Source organism: Lemur catta, chromosome 11 (genome assembly GCF_020740605.2).
Source record: "Lemur catta isolate mLemCat1 chromosome 11, mLemCat1.pri, whole genome shotgun sequence".
Lineage (NCBI taxonomy): Eukaryota > Metazoa > Chordata > Mammalia > Primates > Lemuridae > Lemur > Lemur catta.
This window is the reverse complement of record NC_059138.1, coordinates 80,865,643-80,892,609: the sequence shown is the minus strand read 5'-3', so window position 1 is coordinate 80,892,609 and position 26,967 is coordinate 80,865,643. Positions and strand designations below refer to the sequence as shown.

The window sequence follows — 26,967 nt, the reverse complement described above, 5'->3', positions numbered from 1 at the left end:
TCTGCTCCACCTCTAGGAAAACAAGACAAGGCGCTGCACTCCAAAGCCGAAATTCTAACACACATACTAAGCAGCAGCAGCAGGAAGGATTGACAGGCATCTTTTCCTACACAATTTGGCAAATGGAGCAGGGGAGATGCAACTTCTTCTTTAACATCTTCTAATGGCAACAGATCAATGTGAAGTCGGGCTTCTTAGGAGAGAAGCAAGGAGGAGATACCAACACTGATGGTGGCGACATAGCAGCAGCTCATTAGCAGTAATAGGGACTGTACCAGTACCAGCTGCCCTCACTCTGGTACTTACCACATACACAACACAACCTCTTTATTTCACATCATGTCACTTAATTTTCGTTAAAAAAAAAAAAAAAAAAAAAAACCCTAATGGAGTAGCTATAATTGTGACTCTGAATGTTAAAAACAAAGTGAGTGAGTCAGTAACTTGCCCAGTAGGTCCCCCAGCTAGTAAACAGCAGCGCTGGATCCAGCCCCCATCTGTGCCCTCAGAGCATGAACTCAGTCAACGTGTGATTGACGGCTGAGGCCTGGCCAGGCCTGGGAGGGCTGGGGCCGCACAGGCCATGCCCTGAGTTGGGCGGCCTGCTCTCCCGGGCAGCTTTCCAGGCAGGCGTCGGTCCCAGGTTGGGTCAGCCGGTGGCCCACCCTCTGGTCCTCCCAGGGTGAGGGTGACCTTCAGCTGGAGTGACTGGCCAACCTATTGTTTGCAACAAGGCAGGAAGCTGTTTGAAAGGGTCATTGAAAAATGATCTTTCTAAATCAAGCTGTACCAACATTTTTATTTCCCTTCATGCAATGCCACATTTAAAGGCATTAGATGGGCCTGTTTTGAAGGCCTGGGAAACAAGTCCCTATGACTTAAGTTCAGAAAAACAAAAGTGTTCCACTCTCAGAGCAAAGAGTGCAGAGAGCTGTGTGACATGCATCCTTCTTAGAGCAAGTCCTTGGTCTTGGGATCTAATACAAAACAAAAAAAATCCCATCTACATCCAAAACACTTTCAGAGAAATGTCACATACTCTGATACTTATATATCTTAGATCATCTACTCATGGTTCTAACAAATTTTTTAGAGAAGAAATTGGTAGAGAAACTTACATCATTAATTGCATGATTTATAACATTTTTTAAATAAGTGACAAATCACTGTCACTAGTCTGGGAACTGTCTCTATCTAGTGTTAGTGGAGAAGAGAAATTGAGAACCTGACCCCTCCCCCCAAATGTCCCCAACCTCTTCCCCATTCCACTGTACCTAAATTAAGACAGATGATAAAAGGTAAAAACTAGAACCCTACTGATCTAGGTACAGAGTCTCTTTGTATCCATTACATATATGTACTGGGCTTGTGCTCACTATTCACCTCTTCCCAGAATTCCTGACTTGATGATGAGCAGGGCAGATGAAACAGGAAAGCCCCCACACTCAGTAAGGACCACTGAAATAAAGCAGTGGACAAGCTGTAGAAAGCTGAGTACAAAAGGCAAAATTTCCCCTATGTGATCAAGGAACAATGCTGAAAAACAAAGCCCAAGAGTTAAAAAGCGGAAAGGAACCACAGAGAGCAGCTTTACAGATGAGGAAAGGGGCCTGGGCCTGCAAGGAAGGTCCCCTGCCAGTTCTAACCGCTCAACAGCGGTAGGGCTGGGAGGAGAACTCAGCTCTGCTAAAACCGGAGCCTCCCTGGAGCTGGCCCTGGGCTCTGCAGAAAACAGGAAAACCTTGGCACTTCTAAAAATGGAAAGCCTCTCTACCTAAAACTAGGTAACATTTAGGGAAATGGCTGGTCATTTTAAGGTAAAATACTAAGATCATGATAAAAAAAGGTCTAATATTGGCAAGAAAAAGCACTAGAAGTCTTATTTTCTATGAGACCCTAAAACACTGCTGCTTGTTTTTAGCCTTTTATATTTTACATAATTTAAATCTTTTACTGTTCAGATTTAACCTATCAGTGCATGTGAGGGAAATGACCCCTTCAGAGAAGCTCCCACATTCCAAGAGGGAGGCGTGTACAGACCCTCACTCTTGGGACTGGCTTGCTAGGAGTGACCCGTTCTGTCACAGCAGGTTCTCGGGAGGTCAGTAATTACAAAACCCAGCTGCAAGACAGAGGTTTGAGGTTTGCAGAATGTGTGTCTGACACACATTGTTGGCTCTACTTATTAAATTAAGTAAGACTATTTTCTTAATGAAAGGAAGAGGCAGGCAAACCAAAGATAAAAATTGAGTTCTTAACAAATTCAAATGATGGTGTTTACTTCTTCTGATGCCACAAAAAAAAAAAGAGCTTAATTGGCCATAAAAGTAAAATTTTGACATCTCACAGGTCTTTCTATTATTGACTGGTAAATAACAGTGATGGTGATAATAAATGGACCCTACAGCAGTGTTTTTGAACTTCAGTTCAAATAGTCTCCTGGGTTCTTTTTAGAATGGAGCTCTGATTCAGGGGGTCTGGGTGGGGGAAAACGCTGCATTTCTAGTGAGCTTCTGATGCTGCTGGTCTGTGGACCACACTGAGTAGCAAAGCTCTACCTTTGACAAAGAACTTTTCTTGGTGGCTCTCCAGCTTGTCCAGGCGGAAGGGAGTCCGTAAGTCATGAGGCTCTTTAGAGAACTTATCTTATTCCGACATATCAACTGGACCAATCTTAATGCAAAAAAAAAAAAACAGTACTATGCCAAGCAATATGTCATGTGTCACTCAAAACGTAACTGGCTACCAAGCTCATGACAACTGTTTGCTTCTAAACTTCTCTAGAAATGTTTGCTACTTGCCTGGCACACAGAAAACTCAACAAATGCCCGTAGCATGAATGAATGACTGAAGGGAAGGAAGAAGAAGGAAACTGAGTGACCATGGCTTCCTGCTGGACCCCATGCATACTGAAACCAGTGGGCAAAGCTTCCTACTGGTCATATACTGAGATAGGGGAATGATACAAAACCATCATCAGACTTGGTGAGAGAGAGGAAGGGAGAGGGAGGAGAAAAAGAAGCAATGGAGGTGGGGGGAAGGGGGAGGGGGAAGAGGAGGAGGACGAGGGAGGAGGGAGAGGGGGAGGAAAGAACATGAGCACCAGCTAACTTCCGAGGACCATTGAGCACCAGGCATAGTGTTTAAGCCCTTTGCACAGACTATCTACTTAGTAATCTTAACCTCTGTGAATTGGGGATCATAGTGATTCCCATTTTATAGATTGGGAAACTGAGGCACAGAGAGGTAAGTAACCCAAGATAACCCGGTTAGGAAGAAGGAGGCAGGCTCAGGGCCTGCTCCCTGGCAGCCTCAGCACCAAATCCTCAGGGCAGGACAGCTGGCTCCAATGTCAGCCACAGTGAGCCCTGACCCCACTTGTCTGTGAGATTCCGCAAGCAGCTAGTGCCCATGAATCAGCTGGGCTATGCGGTCTCTCTAAGTCAGACAATCACACGGCTCAAAAGACCTAATTTATATTTCAGGGGCCTGTGTTTTTGTTGTACTAATACACCCTAGTACTGGGGCTCCCTGTTTACTGGCTTTGTTGTCTGATGGTTTTTTTTTTTTAAATTGAGGACTAAAACAAGTAACTGTCATGAATACTAAGAACAGAATTTTTTTCGAGGGAGAGTAACTTTAAAAAAGTTTCAAGAACAGAGACCTCTCAATACCTCTTTACCCAGAAGGATCAATTGTTTGCATTTTGCCCCATTTACTTGATCATTTATGCTCATCTTTCTTTCTTTGGCTCTGTCCAATATACATATATCACTATCTTTTTCCTGAATCATTTGAGAACAAGTTATAAACATCATGCTCCTTTAATCCTAAATACTCCAGTGTTAATTCCTAAGAACAAGGCCATTTTCTTACGTGATCGCAGGCAAATTATCAACTTCAGGAAAAGTTAATGTTGATATAATACCTTTATCTAATGTACTATCCACATCAGGGTTGTCATTTGGCCCAGTGATGTTCTTTATAGCCAGACCCAGTATGTTTTAATGGCTAAATGCATATTAAGAATTAATACAAGTAATTAAGAATTAATACGAGTGGAGTGCTTTGGTATTTAGAAAGCCCTTCGTCTCATGTTGCTGCTCTGAGGTCAGGCAGCAGCACTGTCCTTGGTTTACCCAGGATGGAAATGAGGCTGAGGGGAGTTAAAAACAAAGCTAGAGCTTAGCCCCCTTTCTCCTTCATATCACTGCTTGGTGCTCATTTTACAGAGTTACTTTGTTTCAGTGCCAACCAGCAGACTGACTACGAATCCAAACATTTTAAATTCTAAAAATAAAATATTATCGTTTGGGTGCTTATGTCTCTAACCACTTTATGTTAGCATTACAGATTCTGATGAACACCCACAGCTACATGTGCAGGAAGAGTCCTGAGCTACCCAGGGGAGCAGCCTGGCAGGAGATGGGAGGCCCTAGGGTAGCACATGGGTATCTGGCCTCCTCAGCACCTGCCCAGCCTGCTTTGCGGAGACCACTCCACTGCGCACACAGAACTTGAACCCACGACCAGCAAAGGATCCCCAAGAGTGGGCTTGACTGGAACACTGAAAGCCAAGACACACTGGGGGTCTCTTCCAAAGCACAGTGAAACACTGGTTTGGGGGTGGGGAGGCAGTTTCCCAATCCTTGGTAGTAGCCTAAGAAGGGATGCAAATTCACGAAACTGCCTGTTAAATAGAAAAGCCCTGGTTTGGGAAATGGAATTATTGGGATTCAAATCACCACTCTTCTATTACACCTAGCTCACTTGCCTTGGGCATGTTACCTAGCCTCGCTGGGATTCCACCATCACTACACCCAGCTAACGACACACACCACGCAGAGATGGCGCGGAGTGGGCGGCACAGACTGCGGCATGCGGGAGGCCTCCAGCTCACGGTGTTTGGAGACGCAGAAAGCCTCCCCCAGAGCACGGTGGCGCGGGCAGGCCTCTGCTCTCCGCACAGCCCCGATGCAGCCAAGCACGGGAGAGCTCGTAGTGCGAGCAGACTGCGAGTGAGCTGAGGGTTTAGACAAAACTTCTGCATGGTCCACGGACTGTCAAGAATACAAAGTAAGTGACTGCCCTTGCACTAAGCGCTCTCTCTGGCAACAGGGAGTCGAATTTCTCCTGTGTGTGACACTTGTCTCTCAGTTCGTGGGTGTGGGGCAGGAAGATCAAAATATTTACCTTTTCCAAGGCCTCTCTGTCAAGTAGTTCTTGCACAGCTAGAAGCTTGATGCTGTAAGAAAAAAAATCAAAACCACACTTGAAAACAGATCATTTCATGTCACCAAGGATCATCACACAAGTCATAAAGAACAAAAGTCTGAAACGTCTGGCTGCATTTCTGTGTCGCCTCCCATCTTAAGGTGACCTTTCGTTTGAGACAAAATGACCATTTTAAAAATATTAAAAATGTTTCTAAATTCTAAAAGTAATTTTACCATAGGATCCAGCAATCCCACTTTTAGGAATATTCCCAAAAGAGCTGAAATCAGGGACTTGAACAAATATTTGCACACCAAGTTCATAGCAGCATTATCTGTAACAGCCACAAGGTAGAAACAACCCAATGTCCAGTGACTGATGGATGCATAAACAAAATGTGGTATATACATTCCATAGAATGCATCATTCAGCCTTAAAAAGGAAGGACATTCTGATACATGCTACACCGTAGCACAGATGAACCTTGAAGACAAGCAAAATGACACAAGCCAGTCACAAAAAGACAAATACTGCACGATTCCACTGACATGAGATAACGAGTCATCAAATTCACAGAGACGGGAAGTAGAATGGTGGTTACCAGGGCCTGGGGGACAGGGAATGGGGAAGTAGTCTTTAAAGGGTACAGAATTTCAGTTGGGATGAAGATGGATGGTGGTGATGGATACACAACAACATAACATAAAGGTACTGAATGCCATCGAACTGTACACTTAAAAATGGTTAAGATGCTAAATTTTACGTTATGTACATTGCACCACAAAAAATTCTAGAAATAATTGATAACTGCTTCCTACAAGGAATTTGACCAAATTCAGAGGGATATAAAGAAGAAAACAGTCACCCACAGACAGTATTCATCTTCACTTGGTGTCCCTTTGATGATCATGAGCAAATCGCTAACCTGCTGCTTATAAGGGAGGCCTGCTCTGCTGCTCATTTGTTTACCAAACACTGATGGAGCCCTACTGTGTGCAGGTGGCCAAGAAACCATGACAACTATGACACGCTCCCTGCCTGAGAGGCACTCACAGCCTCTTGGAGGCCCCTATCAGTCCAGAACATGATGTAGGTGTGCTCAGTAGACACAGGGAGAGGCAGAGAGGAGCTTGGCCTAGCCGAGGCTGGAGAAGGCTTCCTGTGGGGACCAGGTTAGCCTTGCCAGGGGAGGGACTGGGGACAGAGGCAATCTACAGGGGGATCTATAAAGGCACCAAGGGGAGAGATGACCCACCCATTTCAAGGTGAGGGGCCTGAGTCTAGACTGCAGCCAGCAACTGAGATGTGAGCATTCAGAAGTGCATGCAGGTTGACAGGGGAGGTATTTTCCCTTATTTGACATGTTGCCTTTGAAGGAGGCATGGACACAGTGAGCATGCAGTTCAGGCTGCTGGGGAGGCCTGGGCTGGACTCAGCACATGGAAGAAGCATGAGAGTTCTGCGAGATTGTTTAGGGAGTGGGTCACTGTCGACATTGTCATCATGTTCCCTCCCCACCCAGCTAATGTGCTTATGGTCACTGGCCACTGTCCCTGCCCTTCCCCCCACCTGCTGCACAGGTTCTGTGGAACAGAAATGGCCCCACCTATAGCACACGCCTCCCTCCAAAGGGATTCTGCCATTTTAAAGTTCACCTTAATTTACAGTATTCTTCATGCTCTCTGTATAACTAAGCAGGCACTGTCCCACCAATAGTTTCCAAGGCTTATAAGAAACCACCACTGCCAACACCACCAATTTAGCAAACATCCAGGCCAATGGACAAGAGCTTGGGCATTCCCTTGGCTCCAACCACACTGGCTTTTGTTCCTTCCGTCTCTTAGACAGGTTTGCTTTTGTTGTTTCTCTGGCTAGGAAGGGTCTGCCCCAAGATCTTTCCAACACCACTCTGTCTCATCACCTCATTCCAGTCTAGATGTGAATATCACCTCCTCCGAGCAGCCTTCCCTGGACACCCAGGGAAACCAGCATCCCTGATTACAATACTTTATTTTCTTCAGTGCTCTTACTGGTACCCTAAGGCATGTATTATGTGTTCGTTGGGGTATTTTTGTCTGTCTCCTCTCAAAAAGCCTGGAAACCCCTTGAGGCTGGGGGCTTGGACATTCTTGCTCATAACTACATCTGCGGTGTCTACAACTGACAGATGGAAAGCAGTCAAGGAGTATTTACTGACTGACTGACTGACTGCACCTGGACCTATAGCTCAAGTAGCTATTATAGCTCACACACTGCAGCTCAGGTGGGCAATATCACAGGCCATGCCTCAGTTTCTCTGTCTGAAAAGGAATGCCTTAAATGAGATGATTGGATGGATCCTTCTTTGGTGAAAGATACTATGTGCATTTGTGCAACTGACTGCCATTAATGAAATATGCCTGGTGGCAGGTCACAGCCACTGGCCACTTCTTAGCACACCCTGATTCCCAGAGTACAAATCTAGATTCCAGGTTACCAATCTGGACAGCAACTTCCATGCTAAGTTAGGAGTATCCAGTTGTAGCTCAAGTTTCAGAAGCTTAAATTGCCTCTGAAATAACCTTACACTGGAGGGACTTTTAAAATAGTCCCCCATTCCTGCCCCTTCTACAGTCATTTCCAATTTAGTATCTAATATCAGATGGCAACAGGTTAGAGAAAAGGGTTAAACACCATTAAGATAGTCAACTCTCTCCTTCCTACTCATGAAAGTAATACAATCAAGCCACTGTAAGACATGATTTGAAAACTAACAACTTCAGGCTCTGAAATGAAAGGGGCTAAAATAACTTCAGTTGACTCTCATTTAAGTCAAAACCTGAAGGATGCTACTCCCTGCTCTCATCACTTTGCTGTCCTCTAGAACAGGGATGGCAAATACTCGGTATGCATGTTGCTACTCTCCAAACCCCTCCGCCTCTTTCCAAGGAACTCTCCCCACTGAACATCGATTCAGCTTCAGAATCCTTCTCAACACTCCAGTGAGCCACAACCAATCTACTGAAATTGTCATGTGAGATAAAACCCATCTAACATCTGTTCCAAAGCCAATACCAAACAGTATTAATGTATGAAAGGCAGGGGGAGAAACCCCCAGCCCCTGAGACATACTCACACTACCAAAACCCAGCAACAGAAGATGGGGTCACCTTAGGAGTGGGGGAGAAAAGATGGAGAGAAGATAAGACACTCCAATCTATATTGTTTGAGCTTCGGAACGGATACAGTGCCTATTAATAAGAAGTGACTGCCACAGCTGCTCATAACTTTGGATTTTTTTCAGAAAGCTGCTTTATCCTCCCCAGAGCTACACTCTTTGAGGGTATTCTGAAATATTTCCTGTTATGTAACTATCCCAGTGTTATCTCTAACCTTCTTGGAAATCCTTCCAGTTTGGGGTATTTATTTCAGTGTTTATGATATGTGATTCTTCCAGCACATCAGATACTCCCTGGGAGGAAATTTCACACATATGAAGGAGCAACAAACCCATTTACCAAATCTGCCATTTGACACCATCTAACTTCTTGCCCTGGAAGGGAATCTGATATCTCACTATCAATTCTGCCCCTCCGCCCCGCCTTTCTTCCGCTGATTCCACAAACATATACTGAATACGTCCTATATTTCAGAAGCTTCCATGTGTCAGGGGGGTGGAGATGAGCACACTATCATCCCTGCCCTCCAAGGGCTCAGAGGAGCCAGGAAGCTGCTTCCACACATGCCCAGGGAGGAGGGGGGTGTGTCTCCCTGAGATTCTCCTGGGTGGACCAGTGGAGTTGGGCCTAAGAGGATAAGGCTGGCGGTGGCCCGGGGCTCGGGCAGCAGCCTCTGAGAACAGGAGAGCCCCCATCAGATAAAAACTGCAATGAACTGTAATTTCTTTTTCTGTACTCTACTTTGAGAAGAGAGGCAAATCACACAACAGCAGCTGGTGGAAGTGATTTATCTAGATAAATGACAACATCAAGGGCAAGTTCTGAAGTCAGGATGAGCAACACCCAGAAAGACCTAGAATGCATGCAATTAACGTTTGCTAAGTAACCCCCGAGGAGCTAAAGTGCTTGAGGCCAGATGTCTTATTTGGCTAGACAGCGTGTGGCACAGCACAGCCCATAACGGGATTAGAAGTGGTGACGGGGAAAGTGCCAGGCAGACATGGCCAGCAGGGATGACAAGTTGCAAAACCGAGGAGACAGAAGCTGGAGGGCACCCCTGCAGGCCGGGTGGCGTGGGGCCCTAGATTGCATGAACCCCAGTAGCCCCTGAGAAGGCAGACATGAGATAACTATATGGGTGCTGCAAAAACACTTAAAGGGTAAACTCCCAACTACAGAGGCACTCACACTTCCAGAATAGATTATAACCTAAAGGAGACCAAAGTCAAGAATTCACTCTGGCTCCCTTTCTCTGAGGATTCTGGCACTTTGAGCTCCCACTGCATTTATTAAGTGACATAGTACAGTCCATGAAATACAGCAGCATGCAATAGATATAGAATGAACGCAGTATGACAGACCCACTCATGCATTGCACGGATAAAATATTTGAGGTTTATGCATCATGCAACAGGCACCACTGCACGCTGGGGATGCCCTGACGCACAAGCGTGGCCTCTGCCTTCAGGCATCTGAGTCTAATGGAGGGACCAGGTAAGTACACCAGCCGCGGGATGACCAAACACAAGGTGTTATGTGGCCCGTTTAAGGGCACTGTACAAAGCTGGGAGGCTCCCTGGAGAGTGGCCTCTGAGGTGACACCTATAGGCCTGCCAGGTAGCGAGGAGGACAGGAGTGCTCCAGGTAGGGTGGCAGGAGTGGGAAGAGCAAAGGGAACGAGGGAAGAGAGTGAGCACGGCCCACTCAGGGACCACACGCCGACCAGGGGACACAGGGCAGAGGGGCTGGAGGAGGGGCAGGTGCCCAAGGATGACTCTGCAGAAGCAGCGGGGCCAGGCCTGCTCACAAGGTTTGCCGAGCCCAGCAAGGAGCAGCCACCAGCGATTTAGGGCAGTGGTGTGGTAGAAGCCCAGGGCACAGAAGGTACCTAACGAAGTTATGAAAATGGCCGTGGTATGGAGGACAGCAGGTGAGATGGGAGTGACAAGACTGGAGTCAGAGAGACCCACGACAGGTCAGGTAAGAGATGAAGGCGGCTTGTGCAGGGAAATGGCTCTGGGCTGATTCCACAGAGGAGCGGCTGGCGAGGCCTGACGAGTGAATGGATGTGGGGGACGAGAAACTGAGTTTCCTGCTTGTGGAACCAGGTGCCGAAGGGACCATCCACTTAGAGGCAAAGCAGGGCTGCAGGTGGCGAGTTTGGCCTTGGTCACACTGATGTTTGGTGCCTCAGGACCTCTGAGCACGGAGTGATTGGGTAACTGGCTGTACCACGGCAAGCTCTGGGCTCTAGCTGTGGCCACCAGGAGCAAGAGGACGGTGACTAAGGGGACTCTCCAGGAGGCTATATGGAGAGTAGCCTCCATATAGAGGCTTCTGTTCTCTCCAGGACAGAAGTTCAAGGGCCATCGACATTTAGGAGGCAGGAACAAGGACAGGCACCTGTCAGCGAAGCAGAACAGGGGCTGCCAGGAAGGCGGGAGGGAAAGCCAGGAGCCTGGGGGGCGGGGAGCGCTGACAGAGGGTGGGGAGCCCGTGCGGAGTGCCAGGGAGCAGGGCCTGGCATGCTCAGGGCGTGGGGGAGACGGTGCCAGCTTTCAGTGGGTGACGACTGGACAGGAGGTAGAGGAGGAATAACGAGGTTACCATCTAGGCAGAACATATAGGGTGGCTTCTCACAGCACCATTTGCCAAGGAATAAAATGCAAAGCCAAGGGGTCTTATCAAAGTGGATACAATTATTAAAGTGCCAACAAATGACCCCTCTCAAAACTGCACATTCGTACATCTCTCTCTCTCTCCCTCTCTATCCCATCCCCACCGCCTCTCCCCAGATGATGTAATCACAGAACCCAGTTTTTCTGTCAGAGCACAATCACCATTTGCAGGATTTGGGGGAAAATTAAAGGTCACGAAAGTTGTGAGCGACATCTGGAGTAGTTTTGTCTCATGATGTATAGTCCTTCCACAACCTGCTCTGCAAGACAAAAGGGAGAAGAATGTGAAGACCCTCAAACTGAGGAGCCCACACCCAGCCCCAGAGCCTCCAGTACTGCTGGCGACGCATGTCCTTGCCCAGTGCACCAGCCCCCAGTCTCCACCATCGCAAGCCAGTGAGCGGGTGTCCACGTGCGCTGTTAGAAGGGGGGCTCAGCCCACAAACCCGGAGGTGGGGAGGTGTCTCCAGCCAGCCCCCAAGTAAGGGAGAGAGGAGGCACAAACAGAGAAGACAGAGCCAAGGTGTAATCACAGCAGGGCTGCGGCCATGGGCAACGGCCACTCTCTTCACGTGTCCCCATGCAGGACACGGGGGCCACTCAAGAAGTGTCATGAAAGTCAAACGCAGAAACGGTGTCAATCCAGTTGTGTGAACACTCCTCCCTTCTCCCTTCCCTTCCAAGGAAGGCTTCACATTAACTCCCTGTGAGCAAATTAAGGAAGGGTTCTCTTTTAGAAGACGTCATGGGTACCAGATGCAGACTTGTCTTCCCCAGTGCTCGCTTTCTTCCTCCAGTGGCTCAGGACTGGTGAAAAGGGGAGAGGAATGTGAAGACCCTCAAACTGAGGAGCCCACACCAAGCCCCAGAGCACTGGGACATCAGCTTCCGCATGCCAGTGGACAGGCCCGGGAGGAGGGGACAGGGGCTGCTTTTCTCAGACACATCCTTGACAGGTGTGCATCCTGTCACTGCCAAGACGCACACTCGTACTGCATCCTTCCTCCCAACACCACATGCCAGATTAGCATGTTAGTGCCAGAACAATCTACATGGAACTCGGCTTGGGCAGTAACTGTTCTTGGCGGATTTTAAGAACTAGTCTGCAAAATAGTCTGGGCAGAAACCTTCTTTGATGACAGCGTCCGTGGGTTTTGTTCCATGTGTGTTTTCAACTGCTTGAATCAATTACAATATGTTCTATTTTCTTAGGAAACTGTCCAATCCATTCAGATTTTTACATTTTAAGCACAGAACTGTACTAGTAATCACTTTAAACTTAAAAAACACCTCTGAATCTGGTCTTATGACCTCATCTTCAATGTACAGATTTTTTTCTCATTTAAAAAAATTAGGTCTGTGAGAAATCAGTCTGCTTTGTTAGTCTTCTGTGAAATTAGCACCCCAAATCGATCAATTCTACCATTCTTTTTTCTAATTAATTAAGGTGGACATTTAATTCCTTTCTGCACCTTTCCTTAGTTTTCTTTAGTTTCTCTGTCACCTCCTTGACAGAGTTGAGTTGGCTATTCATTTATTTAAGTACCTTCATATACAAAGCCATACATTTTTCTCTAAATATGTATTTGTCCTAGTTTCAAATTTCATTATGTAGCCTTCTTATTACTTTCCACCTAGTCTGCAGTTGCAGTTTTGACCTCTTATTGGATTCAGTAGTTATTTGGATGCTGTTTATATCTCTCAAGTAGTTGGGTTTTAGATTTTATGATTTTGCATTTTCTATGATTCTAGTGCACTATCGTTAAGGAAAGTACCCTGTGTATTTCACGCTTTTTAAATGTACTGATACTTTTTGGGGTCTACTTTATAATGAATTTTGCTTTTCTATTTCCTAAGTGTTTGAGTAGTTCCAGAACTTGTTTTTGGATCTACCAGTGTTCCTCTTTAAGTTTTTCACATTCGTGTAGGGGAAAGAGAAGGGCTCTGGAGTCGGTGCAAGCTGCATCACCTCCTGGTTGCAAGGTCTTAAGGAACCTTAAGAACTCAGCAGCAGGTGGAAGAGACAGAGGCCAGCACCACCTCTGTGGCCGTGAGCAGAGTCGAGGAATGCAAAGTACTTAACACAGAGCTTAGCTCATAGTTAGCCTCCATAAATGGTGGATATTAGTACTCATTATTCAGAGCTTTTCTTTAGCTCTTAACACTTCTCTAGGATTAGAATAAAGAAGGAAACAACCCTTTTGGCACTAACCCATTTCAGACAAACAACAAACCAACGCTTTATCTCTCCTTCCCTTGTTGATTTCCATGAACGATACTCTAGGGTTAAGATCCACAGCGCAGTTGTTATTTGGCCGTCTTTCCATTACATAGCTTATCGTAAGAACACTTTTTGACATTTTTACTTGTTTGATAATCAGATTTACAACAGTACTTTAAACTGCTCTCTAGTTTTATGGAGTCCGGTCCTTATGTTCCCTATTCTGGAGCTCTATTTTTAACTCTTGAGCATCTACAATGTATCTTTAAAATGAATTTTAAAGAAAGGAACATTTTTGTGTAATTTCCTAAGCCCTTACATGTCTGAGAATGTCTTTCTGATCAGCTTCATACACAAAAGGCACCTCAGCAGAGTAGAAAAGTGTTGCATTGCAACACAACATCCAAAACTTTGTAGACAGTTCACAAACTTACTTGATAATCAAAAGAACTTTTCATGTTTCAGATTCTCAGGCCCCCACATATAGGTAGGAGTGATATGTGTTCTAGGAATATATCTGAATTATTTTAAAAATCTCAGATGTTTTAATCTTCTGATAGGTTCTATAGACATAGTCTCTTTGTTACAAAGACCAAGTTAAAGTCAACATGATGTTACTTTTTTCTTTGTTTGGATTCTTGTGAAATGCTTTTTTCCCTCTTTTATCCTCACTATCCTGTATTTTTCCCAAGGTATGCTTAGATGTGGCTGTCTTTTCCCTGAGTTTGGTTGAGTGAGCCCTTTGATATTCCCACACAGTCTCTCGTTAGCTCAGGGACGTTTTTGACGATTGATCACTGATTCCAATAATCACCAACACCATTAATCTGAATGTGGGCCATCGGCTCCACCTTCCACATCTATTACCTTCTCTTTTCTCTCTTTACTCTTGTATTTTCTAGAACCTTCCTCAAGTTTTTCCCCCCTTTATTCATATTACTGATCTAATTTCCATAGCATATGTATTTGTTTTCTGTGGCTGCTCTAAATAAATTATCACAAACTTGGCAACTTAACAAAACAGAAATTCATTCTCTCACAATTCTGGTGGCCACTGGGCTGAAATCAAGGTGTCAGAACAGCCACACTCCCTCTGGAGGCACAAACAAGAGAAGAATCTATTCTTTCCTCTTCCAGTTTCTGGTGGCTGCCTGCATTCCTTGGCTTGTGGCCACATCACTCCAGTATCTGTCTCCATGGTCACATCGCCTTGTGCCTGTCTCTTACAAGGACACTTGTGATGGCATTTAGCCCATGTGGGTAACTCAGGATAATCTCCCCATCTCTTAAGATCCTCAATTTAATCATATCCGCAAGGTTGTTTTTGCCTATAAGGTGACATTCACAAGTTCCAGGGATTAGGGTGTGGCTATCTTTTGGAGGCCATTATTCAGCTTGCCATACATTAATACCCTTCTACAATCTTGCTAATTTGGGTTTTAGTTTTGCTATTGGATTTTGTTTTCTTAAAATTTTTCCATATTTAATCCACCTCCTTTTTCCCCCCTGGCTGTTCCCTTTTCATATCAAACATTCTTTCCTTGTGTTTTTCTGTGCCTGTTCCAGGGAGCCCATGTCTTTTTGTTGTATACAGAGGATGTCACATATTTTCCCAAAATTCTCTTCTGGATCCTGCTGTAGATGTTTTTTCAAAAGTAGAAACTGCTTCTTGGTCTTCGGAAGCTACTGCCTTTACCTTGTTCTGAAGGACTTTTTCACAGTCTTTTGCTATGTTTTGATTCATCCTTCAACAAGGAAAAGTTTATCCAGACATTACGAGTGGACTGGCTGTGGCCCTCTTCTCCTGCATGAAGGATGGATCTCCTCATACCCACCACAGAAGGAGACGAGGAGACGCACAGCTTCCGGCCAACTCGGAGCCTTCGCTCTGCTGAGGTGTCACTCAACGGGGGTGACAGCTAAACAGCAGAAGCCAGGCTGGCTGCTGACGTCGAGACTGGGAAACACTTCCACACTCGTACTTTTTCTTCCCCAGCAGCAAACTGCCTATTTAATGCCACTTCGTAGAAAGCTAAAACATTTAACCTAATCTATGGTTTGAGGCCCCACAGGAAAGCCCACTAGAAAATTAATGGCTTGGTTTAACTACAGGAGGTAAAATTACAGTAGACTGGGCAATTTTATTCCTGGGAAGTTTGGAAGAAAGGCAGAAGAACAGACTCTTTCTGCAGAAATATAGAAAGAACCAATAAGGCGGAGAAAGAGGATGAAGTTAACTGAGTGTTTTCCGGATATCGCTACTCTGCTAAGCCTTGATTATGGTATTGCGCTCACACCTCATAGTTTCTCCTTGCAGACATAGCTGTAACAGTCCACACATTCTAAAGCTAAACGAAGTATCTGAGGATTGGCTATATGATTCCTATGCTACAGTATTAGCTTTTCAACCCTTTCCTCCTTACTCCTGGCTTTGGGATATCTTAATCCTCAAGTGAAAAGTCAAGGATTTTGATTTCCATTTTACAGCTTCAGTGAGATTAAGTGGTTTGTGCAAGGTCCACACAGGGGCAAGGAACAGAGCCCAGGCCTGTATATTAAAGAGTGCTTGCTACTTTTTATTCAGTCAATAAATATTTACTAAGCATCTACTACGTGTCAGACATAGTTCTGGGCACCAGAGACAGAGCAACAAACAAAGTAAAATCTTTACTCTCATGAATCTTATATTCTATGAGGGGTGGGGAGTGGTGGTCTGCAGGTAAATGTTTAATTGCTGGCTCTAAGGGGTGAGGGATGGGAGCAGTTGCAGCATTTGCCAATTTCCATGGTGTAAATTCTCTCACCGCAGCCCATTTCAAGCCACCAGCCTGGTATGACCGAGTGCACAGCTGGGAAGAGATGTGCACAACAGGCCCTTGTGAGCCCTTCCACAGCAGCTCCATCCAGCACACGACTGTGAGGGGTGCTGAGGTCGGGATGTCTGCATCCCCACCCCGCCAAACTCCTGCGCTGAAATCTAATTACCAATGTGATGGCATTAGGGGGTGGGGCTTTGGGAAGTTGATTAGGTCATGAAGGATTAGTGCCCTCATAAAAGAGACCCCAGAGAGCTGCCTCACCCCTTCCACCATGTGGGGACCCAGCTAGAAGGTACCATGTATGAATAAGGAAACGGGCCCTCGCCAGACAATAAATCTCCCATGCCTTGATCTTGTATTCACCAGCCTCCAGAACTGTGAGAAATAAATGTCTATTGTTTATAAGCCACCCAGTTTATAGCATTTTGTTACAGCAATCCAAATGGACCAAGGCAGGAAGGACCTGCAACAAACTGGTAATTCCAAAATATGTGATATTTCTATTATATGCACAGTTGACCCATGAACAACACAGGTTTGGACTGCCTGGGTCCACTTACACATGGATTTTCTTCTGCCTCTGCCACCCCTGAGGCAGCAAGACCAACCCCTCCTCTTCCTCCTCCTCCTCCTCAGCCTGCTCAAGGTAAAGAACATGAGAATGAAGACCTCTATGATGATCCACTTCTATTTAATGAATAGTAAATATATTTCTTTTCTTTTATTTATTTACTTATTTATTTTTTTGAGACAGAGTCTTGCTTGGTTGCCCAGGCTAGAGTGCTGTGACATCAGCCTAGCTCACAGCAACCTCAAACTCCTGGGCTCAAGCGAGCCTCCTGCCTCAGCCTCGCACGTAACTAGGACTACAGGCATGCACCACCACACCCTGGTAATTTTTCTATTTTTCGTAGAGATAGGGTCTCTCTCTTGCTCAGGCTGGTCTTGAACTTCTGACCCCAAGGGATCCTCCTGCCTCGCTCAGCCTCCCGGAGTGCTAGGATTACATAGTAAATATATTTCTCTTCCTTATGATTTTCTTAATAACATTTACTTTTCTCTGGCTTTATTGTAAGAATACAATATATAACACATATAACACATAAAATATGCGTTAATTAACTATTTATGTTATTGGTGAGGCCTCTAGTCAATAGTAGTTACTAGTAGTTATGTTTGGAGGAGCCAAAAGTTATAGCTGGATTTTCAACTGCATGGGGGGTTGGCACACACATTGTTCAAACATCAACTGTATATGAATGGAATATACAGGCTGGGAGTGGTAGCTCATGCCTGTAATCCCAGCAGTTTGAGAGGCCAAGGAAGGAAGATTGCTTGAGGCCAGGAGTTCGAGACCAGCCTGGGCAACACAGTGAGACCCTGTCTCCACAACAACAACAAAAAGAATATATAATAAATTATACCACCACCATATAATGTGTCTAGTGGTGATGAGTTTACAAGAAATAATGCAGGGTAAAGGAACATGAGTGACAGGGTGCTGGGTACATGTGTGGCCAGCATGCTGTGGGGAAGTCACAGAGGACCTGTCCCATAAGAAGGCATTTCATCAGAGACTGGAGTGTTTCATCTATAAACTCAGGATAATGATTCTAATTATTCAGAAAATTCAATGAAATGGCATTTATTATAATATATTACTATATTGCTTCTGGCATATAGTGGGTATACAACAAATGATCATTATTAATATTTATCTAAATTGAAATGGACATAACTTGGTATACAATTCTTACCTTTTTTAGAATTGGTTTTATAAAAAGGATGTAAAGTCTTCATTCTTCAAAATCAAATTGGTATTCTAGCCACTTAAAAAACAGGTTCCAAATGCTTGACCCACAACCTGAAAATGTTCCTGTTAAAGGTAAAGTTGCTAAGTTCAGGTCTCATGATGCCAGGCCTTTAACCAGTGAATTTAGGACTTGCAGTGTCCTGTTATTATTAAATAATTCGATTACATTCTTTAAAAGATAGCATTTTAATTCCAGATTAATCCAAGCCACTCCCACTCAGAGAAGTACAAAGAATCTTATAACTTTTCTGGAGTATGCAACAGTTTTCTTCTCCTTCATCCTCTAAAACTAAAAAATAAAAAGATGCACAGATAATATGCAAAACATATACTATAGAACTGGTTCTTAAATCTTTCAAAGCAGTAACGTTTATTCAAAATGCAAGTCCCTTTATCAAAAGATGATAAGGTCCAAAACTTCAAAAGACAAGGCTGTACAAAATGTTGAAAAGAAATTAAGGCCGGGCGCGGTGTCTCACACCTGTAATCCTAGCACTCTGGGAGGCCGAGGCGGGTGGATTGCTCAAGGTCAGGAGTTCGAGACCAGCCTGAGCAAAAGTGAGACCCCCGTCTCTACTAAAAATAGAAAGAAATTATCTGGCCAACTAAAAATATATATAGAAAAAATTAGCCGGGCAAGGTGGCACATGTCTGTAGTCCCAGCTACTCGGGAGGCTGAGGCAGTAGGATCGCTTAAGCCCAGGAGTCTGAGGTTGCTGTGAGCTAGGCTGACGCCATGGCACTCACTCTAGCCCGGGCAACAAAGCGAGACTCTGTCTCAAAAAAAAAAAAAAAAAAAAGAAATTAAATATTGTGCTATTTTAAATTGAAGAATGAAACACTTCCCTGAAACTGAGAAAAATTATCTCATACTTTGATTATTTCTTTAAGAATTCAGTGTAGCTGTAACTTCGTCATGAGGCAGAGGGTGAGAGGAGAAAGAAAAGGTGTTTTTCTCAGCCTCCCATCTGACACACGCTGAGCCCCATGAGTCACAAACATTCTCATGTTCTCTGCACGACATTAGATGAAGTCCGTGCCATTCGCTCCGCTCTAAGGTGAGGACGGCAGGGACCAGGGTGCACGGTAAGAGCAAGGCAGTCATTCACCTCCAGGGCTCAGGGCTCCTACTGGTACCTCTGTCTTTCATCCCAAACTTCCTTCCTAGCGTCACATCCAACTGGTAAGAGATGAAACCATGGAACTTCCATGAGGTTCTTTTTGGTCATTCTTCATCCCAGTGGTTATGATGACACAAGTCCAGATGTCCTTAAATCAAGGGGCTCTCCAATTGGTACTGTTCACCTCCCTTATCCAAGTGAATTTGGGACTTCTTGGAACTTGAGCCTTCCCTCTTAATTCTTTTTAACACACTTTCACCCAAGAAGGAGCCATCTGCTCAGTACAATCAGAAACTGCTGCAAATATCATCTGAAGATTTTTTTTTTCCTTCAGGAAGAAATAATTTTCACCATCCTCCTTCCCAGTTGTTCTTCCTGGATTGCTCTTGGGTTACTGCTTGGCTTTCTTTGGGGGAGGTCTAAGAAACAACCAGATCACGCTGGTTTTTGCATAAACTGTGGGGACAGGGTTCCTAACCTCCACGACCTCACCTGGCGATAGGTGAGGACTAACTGCAGCTGGCCATGTTCCCCTCTGAACTTTCAGGTCCCTGTGGTCTTCCTTCAGCAACGTGTTCAATCCACGTGGGATGAATTTCTAAGGGCCAACCTTGTCTTATTTTCCCATCTTGCCTTTGCACTCACTAGCCTTCCCTCAAACACTTTAATCTTGTGTGTTGTATGTATTTCTCTATGTGTATGAAATCCTGTGAGAATGGAAGTAAACACACACAAGCCTTTTAAATCTGTGGGGGCCAGCTATCAATTCAAAATCAGGGATCCAGGGGATTTTTTTGGTCCCCTCCTGTTTGTATGTTGGGATTCATAGACAGATTCCTTGTCACTGAGTTTTATTCTGTAAAATGTCCATGAGTTTAGGTTTTGCCATCTAGTTGTTCTTTTTATTCCCAACATTCTAATTATGAAAATTTTGAAAGCTACAGGAAAATTTAGGGAACTGCACAGTGAATACCCATAGACACACTCCCTGCATCCTACAATGAGCATTTAGCTATACTTGTTTTACCACACGTCTGTCCACCTAACCATATACCGATCCATCTTATTTGTTCAGATACATTTCAAAGTCAGCTGCAACCCAAGGATTTGGGTTTTGATATTTCACACAAAGGCTGGCCTCAAAGTAATTCCTCTCATTTTCCATAAGGAGCTCCCTACAGACTCCCAGACACTAACCTGAAACCCCACTTTCCTGCTCTACCTAAAACCCCGTATTAAAGCATCTCCTCCAGGCCTTTCTTTCTTTTAGGCTCGAGCTTTAAACTTTCATTAACCAAAGTCCCTCCTAATCTAGAAAACATTGCCATTCTCCCCTCCCACGGGCCCACCTCTCCTCCTCTTCGACCTTCTAACATTTCCATCCTAAACCTGTCAAGGCACCATGAAACATCTATTTCTAAAGCCCAACCTTACGTTTGATCACAAATAAATATTTTCAGCCAAAAAGAGGGTGATATTGAACATAGTGCAGTAGTCCCCCCTTACCCACTATTTTGCTTTCCAGTTTGTTACCGGTGGTTAACCACGGTCCAAAAATATTAATTGGAAAACTCCAGTAATAAACAACTCACACTCTAGCCCACCTGGGATGTGAATCCCCCCTGTGCTCAGCGTATCCACACTGCACACGCTCCCTCAGTAACTGAGTGGCCTTCTTGCTTATTGTCTCATATCATCACAAGAAGAGTGAGTATAGGACAGTAAGATATCTTGGGAATGAAGGAGAGACCACATTCACATAACTTTTATTACAGTCTATTGTTGTTATTGTTATTGTTGTTAATCTCTTATTGTACATACTTCATAAACTAAACTTTATCCTATGTGTGCATGTATAGGAAAAAATATAGTGTATATAGGGTTCAGTACTATCCACGGTTTCAGGTATCCACTGGGCATCTTGGAACGTATTCCCCACATGTAAGGGGGGACCATTGTACACAGTAAAAATAAACAAAATGAGACCAGCTCTTAACGACAATCAGAGTGTCATTTATGCCCAGCTAAGCTTACTGCTGCTGTTTCCGACTACTCATTTCCAATGTCGTAAGAATTTTGTTACTTGTTTTATTTCTCTAGAAAAGAGTAAGAGTGATTAACTGAACATGGAAGAGAAAAAGAAATTTCCGTAGTCAGAGCATACTGAACATTAGAAAGTTGTCTAACACAATACAGGGTCTGTGATTGCAAATTAATGCTCCAGTCAAAATTCTTCATCTAGCTTTCAAGGCTGACCTTTCACCTCTTAGCAAGGCTTCCCTTCCTTTCAGGGCTGAGGAAATTCACCTCTGGGTTTTGTCAGAGGGCATGGCCTTGCTAATCAGAAAAAAGCAAACCTTCCTCCCTCTCTGTAATGCAAACCAGCCAGTTAGAGTCTCTGGGCAGGGAGTTGTTTAAAACAGCAATTATGAGGGCATATTTCACAGGAATCTTTTAGTTATTTATTTTAAAAAGAAGTCATTTACAGAGCATATGTTTATTGCAGAAAATTTAGGAAATACAGAAAAAATATTTTAAAAATCAACCATAACCCTGCTACCTAGAAATTACCACTAAGGTCTTGATATATGTCCTTCTAGACCTTTAAAAAATGAATATATACACATAAAATTGAAATCACATTATACACATTATTTTTGGTTATTTTTAAATTGCTATCAATATTATAAATCATTGTCACTATTATTAACTGACATATGAATCCATGTCATTAATTATTATTTGATATAATTTTAATGGCAATATATACAAATATATAGATATAGATATATGCTATAATTTAATAAGCCTTGCCGGACATCAAGGCTATTTTAAATTTTTTACTGTTCTAATTATTGCTTTGGTGAAAAATGAATATACTACCTGCAGTGCAACTTTAATTATTTCAAACAATAAATTCCAAGGGTGCTAGGTCAAGGGCTGTGTGCATCTTTAAGGTTTGTAATAACTCCTGCAAAATTGCTTTGCAGAGTTAGAACTCCACTAGCAGTCGTACAACCCACTCCCTTGCCCTGGGTAATTCTTACAAACCGTTATCAATCCAATACGTGGAAAAGGTATTATTATGTGGCTTAAATTTACATTTATTTGACTACTAGAGAGGCTGAACATTTTACTGGCCATTTTCCACCCTTCTCCTTTCATTGGAACCAGGGAATGATGGTGACTCAAAGGGAGCAGTCCCAGGGAACCCACTTCCACCACTGTGAGTCACAATGGAAGGTCCACCGAGCTCAGCAGCCCTATTTGTGTGGGGTGACAGATAACCAACAGGACCTCTGCAACCTAGCTGAGGTTCTGGGGCCTCTTCTCTCCTTCCTATCCTTTGTTAACTGGTTATATTTCTCTGGATACACTAGAACAGCATGTATGGGATTTTTAGATTCCCAAATATTCTGGATAAGTAAATGCTATCAATATGTTGCCCAAAAGGTTTTGCATGGGGGCCCACCAGCTAAAAGAAGTATGATTAAAGCCCACTCACTGGAGAGAAAAAGGGTATTTGTTAAGATTTACTTATTAGCTCAAAACCATATGGGTAAACTAGACCCAGAAGGCAGGGCTTCCGTCGTCCCTGTGGCTTTGGCAGCAGAGGAAGACTTACCCACAGAAGTGTGCAAAATGTTAAAGAATTTAGTTGTACTGCACACAAGTCTGTGGTCTGCAGGGAGGCCCAGAGGTTTTCCAAGAGGGGAAAGGGGGCTCCCCAGGGACCTCACAGGCACTTGCCGGCTCCTGCCTCCTACCCTCTCCAGGCTCTAACCACAACGCTGAACTCAATGGTGCAGAACACACTGGGACAAAAATCCCAAGCAGCAAGGCCCCCAAAACAACACACCACACAGGTCCCACTTCAGGGACAAATGACACTTACTCTGCATTGAGAGCCTTGGCTGTCTGTGAAATTTCAAACCCTGGTCTCTGGAGTCAGCTTCAGCTGCGTGGGGGCTGGGGTTGGTCTCTGGATATCAGTTCCTCTGCATTACAAAGAGGAAAACACTCTAGCTACCTCTCCGGCAATTCACATCTGTGGCTTGGCATCCACACTGAGAGCTGCAGTTAAGAGGTCAAGCCCCTTAAAAGCAACAACAGCAGCCCCTGCGCCCCACCAAGCGGCTTTCATCTCCTGGGGAACCCAAAGGTGTACTTAGGGGTTTGATGGGCCAGTGTGGCCCTCACTGGCCAGGCTCTACACTGCAGGGTGCAGAGTCACCACGAGGGCAGCAGCGGGTGGGCCTGGGTCTGGTTTTTGTTAAGCAACAGCATCTCATGGCCTCTTCAAAGCTAAGGGTCCCAGACGCCACCGCTATGAATTCCAGCTGCTATATGTGAAACCTTATCCTCCAGCCTGCAATTGAGGCCCCTCTGGTCCTTCCCAGTCTACAATTTAAATACCAAATTTGTGGGGGGAAGGGGGCAGAGGGAGGCCAGGAGCCCCCCACTGGCTCGGCACCTCATGTGCAGATCAGTCAGGCCTGGAACACTGCCTGGGATCCCAGCAGAAACTGCTGACCCTGTACTACGGAGCGGTCGCATGACAGGGGCCTCTAATTTTATCAGCGCCATTCTCCCAGCTCAGGGAATTCCAAAGCCGGTTTCTAGTGGACAACTTCAAAAGCTCTTCCAAGAAGGCAGAGGGAGGAAACATCTATCCACGTTTTGAGGCCAGAGCTAGTTAGTTCGCCACAACTGCTTGCTTGTGTTTTTGGCGTAGGATGACGGCTCTCCAGGTTTAGCCAACATCGCCTGGGGAGTGTTGTTAAAACAGAGTGCTGGGGACCCCCAGAGTCTTCTACCTAAGTAGGTCTGAGGTGGGGCCTTAGAATTTGTACTGAGGCAGGTGCTGCCAGACTGATCGGGGATATAATACCAAACTAACAATGCCACTTTCAGGAAGATTTCAACACAGCCAACCTCATGTGGTATAATGGAAGATCTTCCTGACCAGACTTGTTGGTGAGAAGCAGCACTGAAAGGCTCCCAGTGGCTTTGTGGGGGTGCGAGATGGGACAGAACAGCTTTATTTCTCAAACAGGACATCTCTTTCCTAAGGACACTCTGTTTGAAATATCAAATGTCACAGCCCGAGTGTAGTCAACCCAGCTGACCGTGAGCCATGATGTCTGATTTGCTAAGTGATCTTCTCCTTGTATATCTGTCCCTTCCTCTTTGCTGTCCCTCCCACTCAGAGGAACTTCTACTCCTTTTTCCCAGGACCAATCAGCCCACCTGTTCTCTTGCCAGATCGATCCATTCTTTCCCCCACCTGTTTCCACCCCTACTCTAGAACAGCCTTCTCTTTCTAGATCTCTGGAGATCTTTCTAGAGCCTATCTTTCTTGACTTCTGGCCATTGACTAGAACTGGTGTCTGCCCTATCCTTAAAACTCTTCTCCTGAAATTCTCCTGGACCCCCAACATCTTCTCTGAATCCCTCTGATTCTTCCTACTTCATTGGACGGTTTGCTGGCTGCGTGCTCTCATTCACCCAGCCTCCCAGAAAACCCGTGCCAAGCCCTGTGCTAGACAATAGGGGTGAACAATAGAGCACAAGACAGACCCTATCCCTGCTCTCATGGAGCTGACAGTCTGGTAGGGAACATGCCCATCAATCAATAATTACACAAGTGGTCATTTAATTACAACTGTGTCCAGTGTTCCAAATGAGCAGCACAGGGTGCTGAGATTGTGTGAAATGGGGGGGGGGGGCGGCAGCTAATTGAGCCTGGGGACAGGAAAGACGCTGTGAGTGAAGTCACATTAAAGTGGTGCCTGGAATTAGAGCTGGCCCGGCACTTCCTTTGGTGAACTCGAGGACCCATCTTCTGAGGTCTTTTCCACCCCTCCCTAATGCCACTCCTGGGCAATATTTTCTCTTTCACAATGACCACGGATGATCCAAAAAATATTTCTCTCTAGCCCCTACTTTGCTTCTGAACTCCAACTCTGTATTTCCAACACCTGCCAGACCTCTAACTACAATGCCTAAGAGGAACTTCAAACTCAACGTGTTAAATGAGACTCTCCCAGGGAAAGTTGCTCCACATCCCTTTTCCCCATCCTGGACACCATCCGACCAAGGCCCAGGCTACCTTATTCTTGAACCCCCTGCTCCCCGCCTTTCCACCACATCTAAGATCCCACTAACACCAGTTAATTCCATCCACCCAACCACCACCTGAATCTGTCCATTATCATATACTAAGTTCTCCAAATCCAGAGCCATACTTTCTGAATTCAAGGTATAATTTTTATTTATGATGATAAAATATATACTGAATTAGGCAAAATTTTGAAAATACACAGAATAACAAATTAGAAACTACCCCCTGATAACATATTGGTCTATTTCTACATGTACATGTGTCTTATGTTTAGAAATTGCCATCATGTAATGAATGCAGGTGGTAGATGGTTACGCTGGGGACCCCGATATCCACCCCTTGTGTAGTCTGCTCCACTGAGTCTAGGCTTGGCCATGTGACTTGCTTTGGCCAATGGGACATTAGCAAGCATGACACACACAGTGGTTAAGAACTGTTAAATTAACTTAAAAAATTATTTTTAAAGGCCATATATTTCCTATGTGTATGTAACATATTTTTTCCTCTACTGCTGGGTATTTAGATTTTGTCACATTTTTCTGATTTATGATAAATGAATATCTTTTCACATTTCTGATGCATTTCTGATTACCTCCTTAAGCTGGATTTGCAGAGTTGGACTTACCAGGTCAAAGGATTTGTGCACAGTTAAGCCTCTTGATGCTGTGTGCCAGAAAAGCTATTTCTAGCTGTACTCCCACCAGCAATTTAGGAAAATGCCTTTCTTAACACAACCTATGCCAGGTTTTACCCGAAAGGTGAAAAAACGATATCTCATTTTACTTTGCATTTTTTTGATTACCAGTAAGCTAAACATTTCCCCTATCTTCCTTGGCTGCATGGACTTCTGTGTATAATCTGATCTATATCCTTCCTTTGGCTAATTTTTCTGTTGAGATACAAATGTTTTCTCCTCTAGATTTATGTAAGTAATTTATATACTAAAGGCTTTAAGCTTTTTTCCTGTCACTGGAGGCAATTTCTCTACATTGACTTAAAATTTTGTTTTTAATGCTTGTGATATATCAAAGCTAATTTTTAAAAGCAGTCCAACCCAGTGTTCTTTATTCTTTCTGATTTTTTCCCCAGTGTTTTCTACTTTAAAAGCCAGTCTTCTCTAGAAAAGGGAACATATTTTCTTGGTGTTTTTTTTATGGTTTAATTTGAAATGTCTAATTAGAATTTATTTTGATATATGTTGTGAGGAGAGGATCTAATTATTTTTCATTGGTCACTTACTAAATTATCCATCCCGTCTCCCCACAGATTTGTAATGCTCCTTCATCATCTATTAAATTCTCATAAATGCTAAAGTTGGCTTTTGAATTATTATTCTGTTCCTTTAATCTGTGTCTGTACTCATATACCAATTGCTATTTTAGTACTGTGCATTTATAATATATTTTACTACCATCCTTTCATGTATTCACTCCATAAATATTTACCAAGCCACAGTATGTGCCAGGCATAGTTTTAGGCACTGAGGGTGCAGCAGGACAACAGGCAGAACACTTCCGTCTGCTTCCTGCCTCGTGAGGTGAATGAACGTTGAACAAGCAACAATAACAACACCATCGTTTGCTGAACACTTACTCTGTGTGGTGGGCTGTTAGGCACTTCACACATCACATTGCATCCTCATAACGGCCCCATGACATAGTACTATTATTATTTCCATTTCACAGATGAGGAAAACTGACACCCAGCTGGGCACACTGTGGCAGCAGCAAGGGGCAAGGCCAGACATGAACTCGGGCAGTCCAGCTCAGAGCCACCGCACTATAAATAAAAGTGTGCAATTCAGATTAAAAGTAGAGAA

General features: G+C 44.4%; 1 protein-coding gene across 1 annotated transcript in view; it reads right to left on the bottom strand.

The window, feature by feature from the left end:
* EEPD1 (endonuclease/exonuclease/phosphatase family domain containing 1) overlaps positions 1 to 26,967 on the bottom strand; it is a 112,882-nt gene that overhangs the window by 40,847 nt on the left and 45,068 nt on the right. The window contains exon 3 of the mRNA XM_045564561.1: positions 5,194 to 5,245. Within this exon, the coding sequence (XP_045420517.1) occupies positions 5,194 to 5,245 (52 nt within the window). The remainder of the gene's footprint in view (positions 1 to 5,193; positions 5,246 to 26,967) is intronic.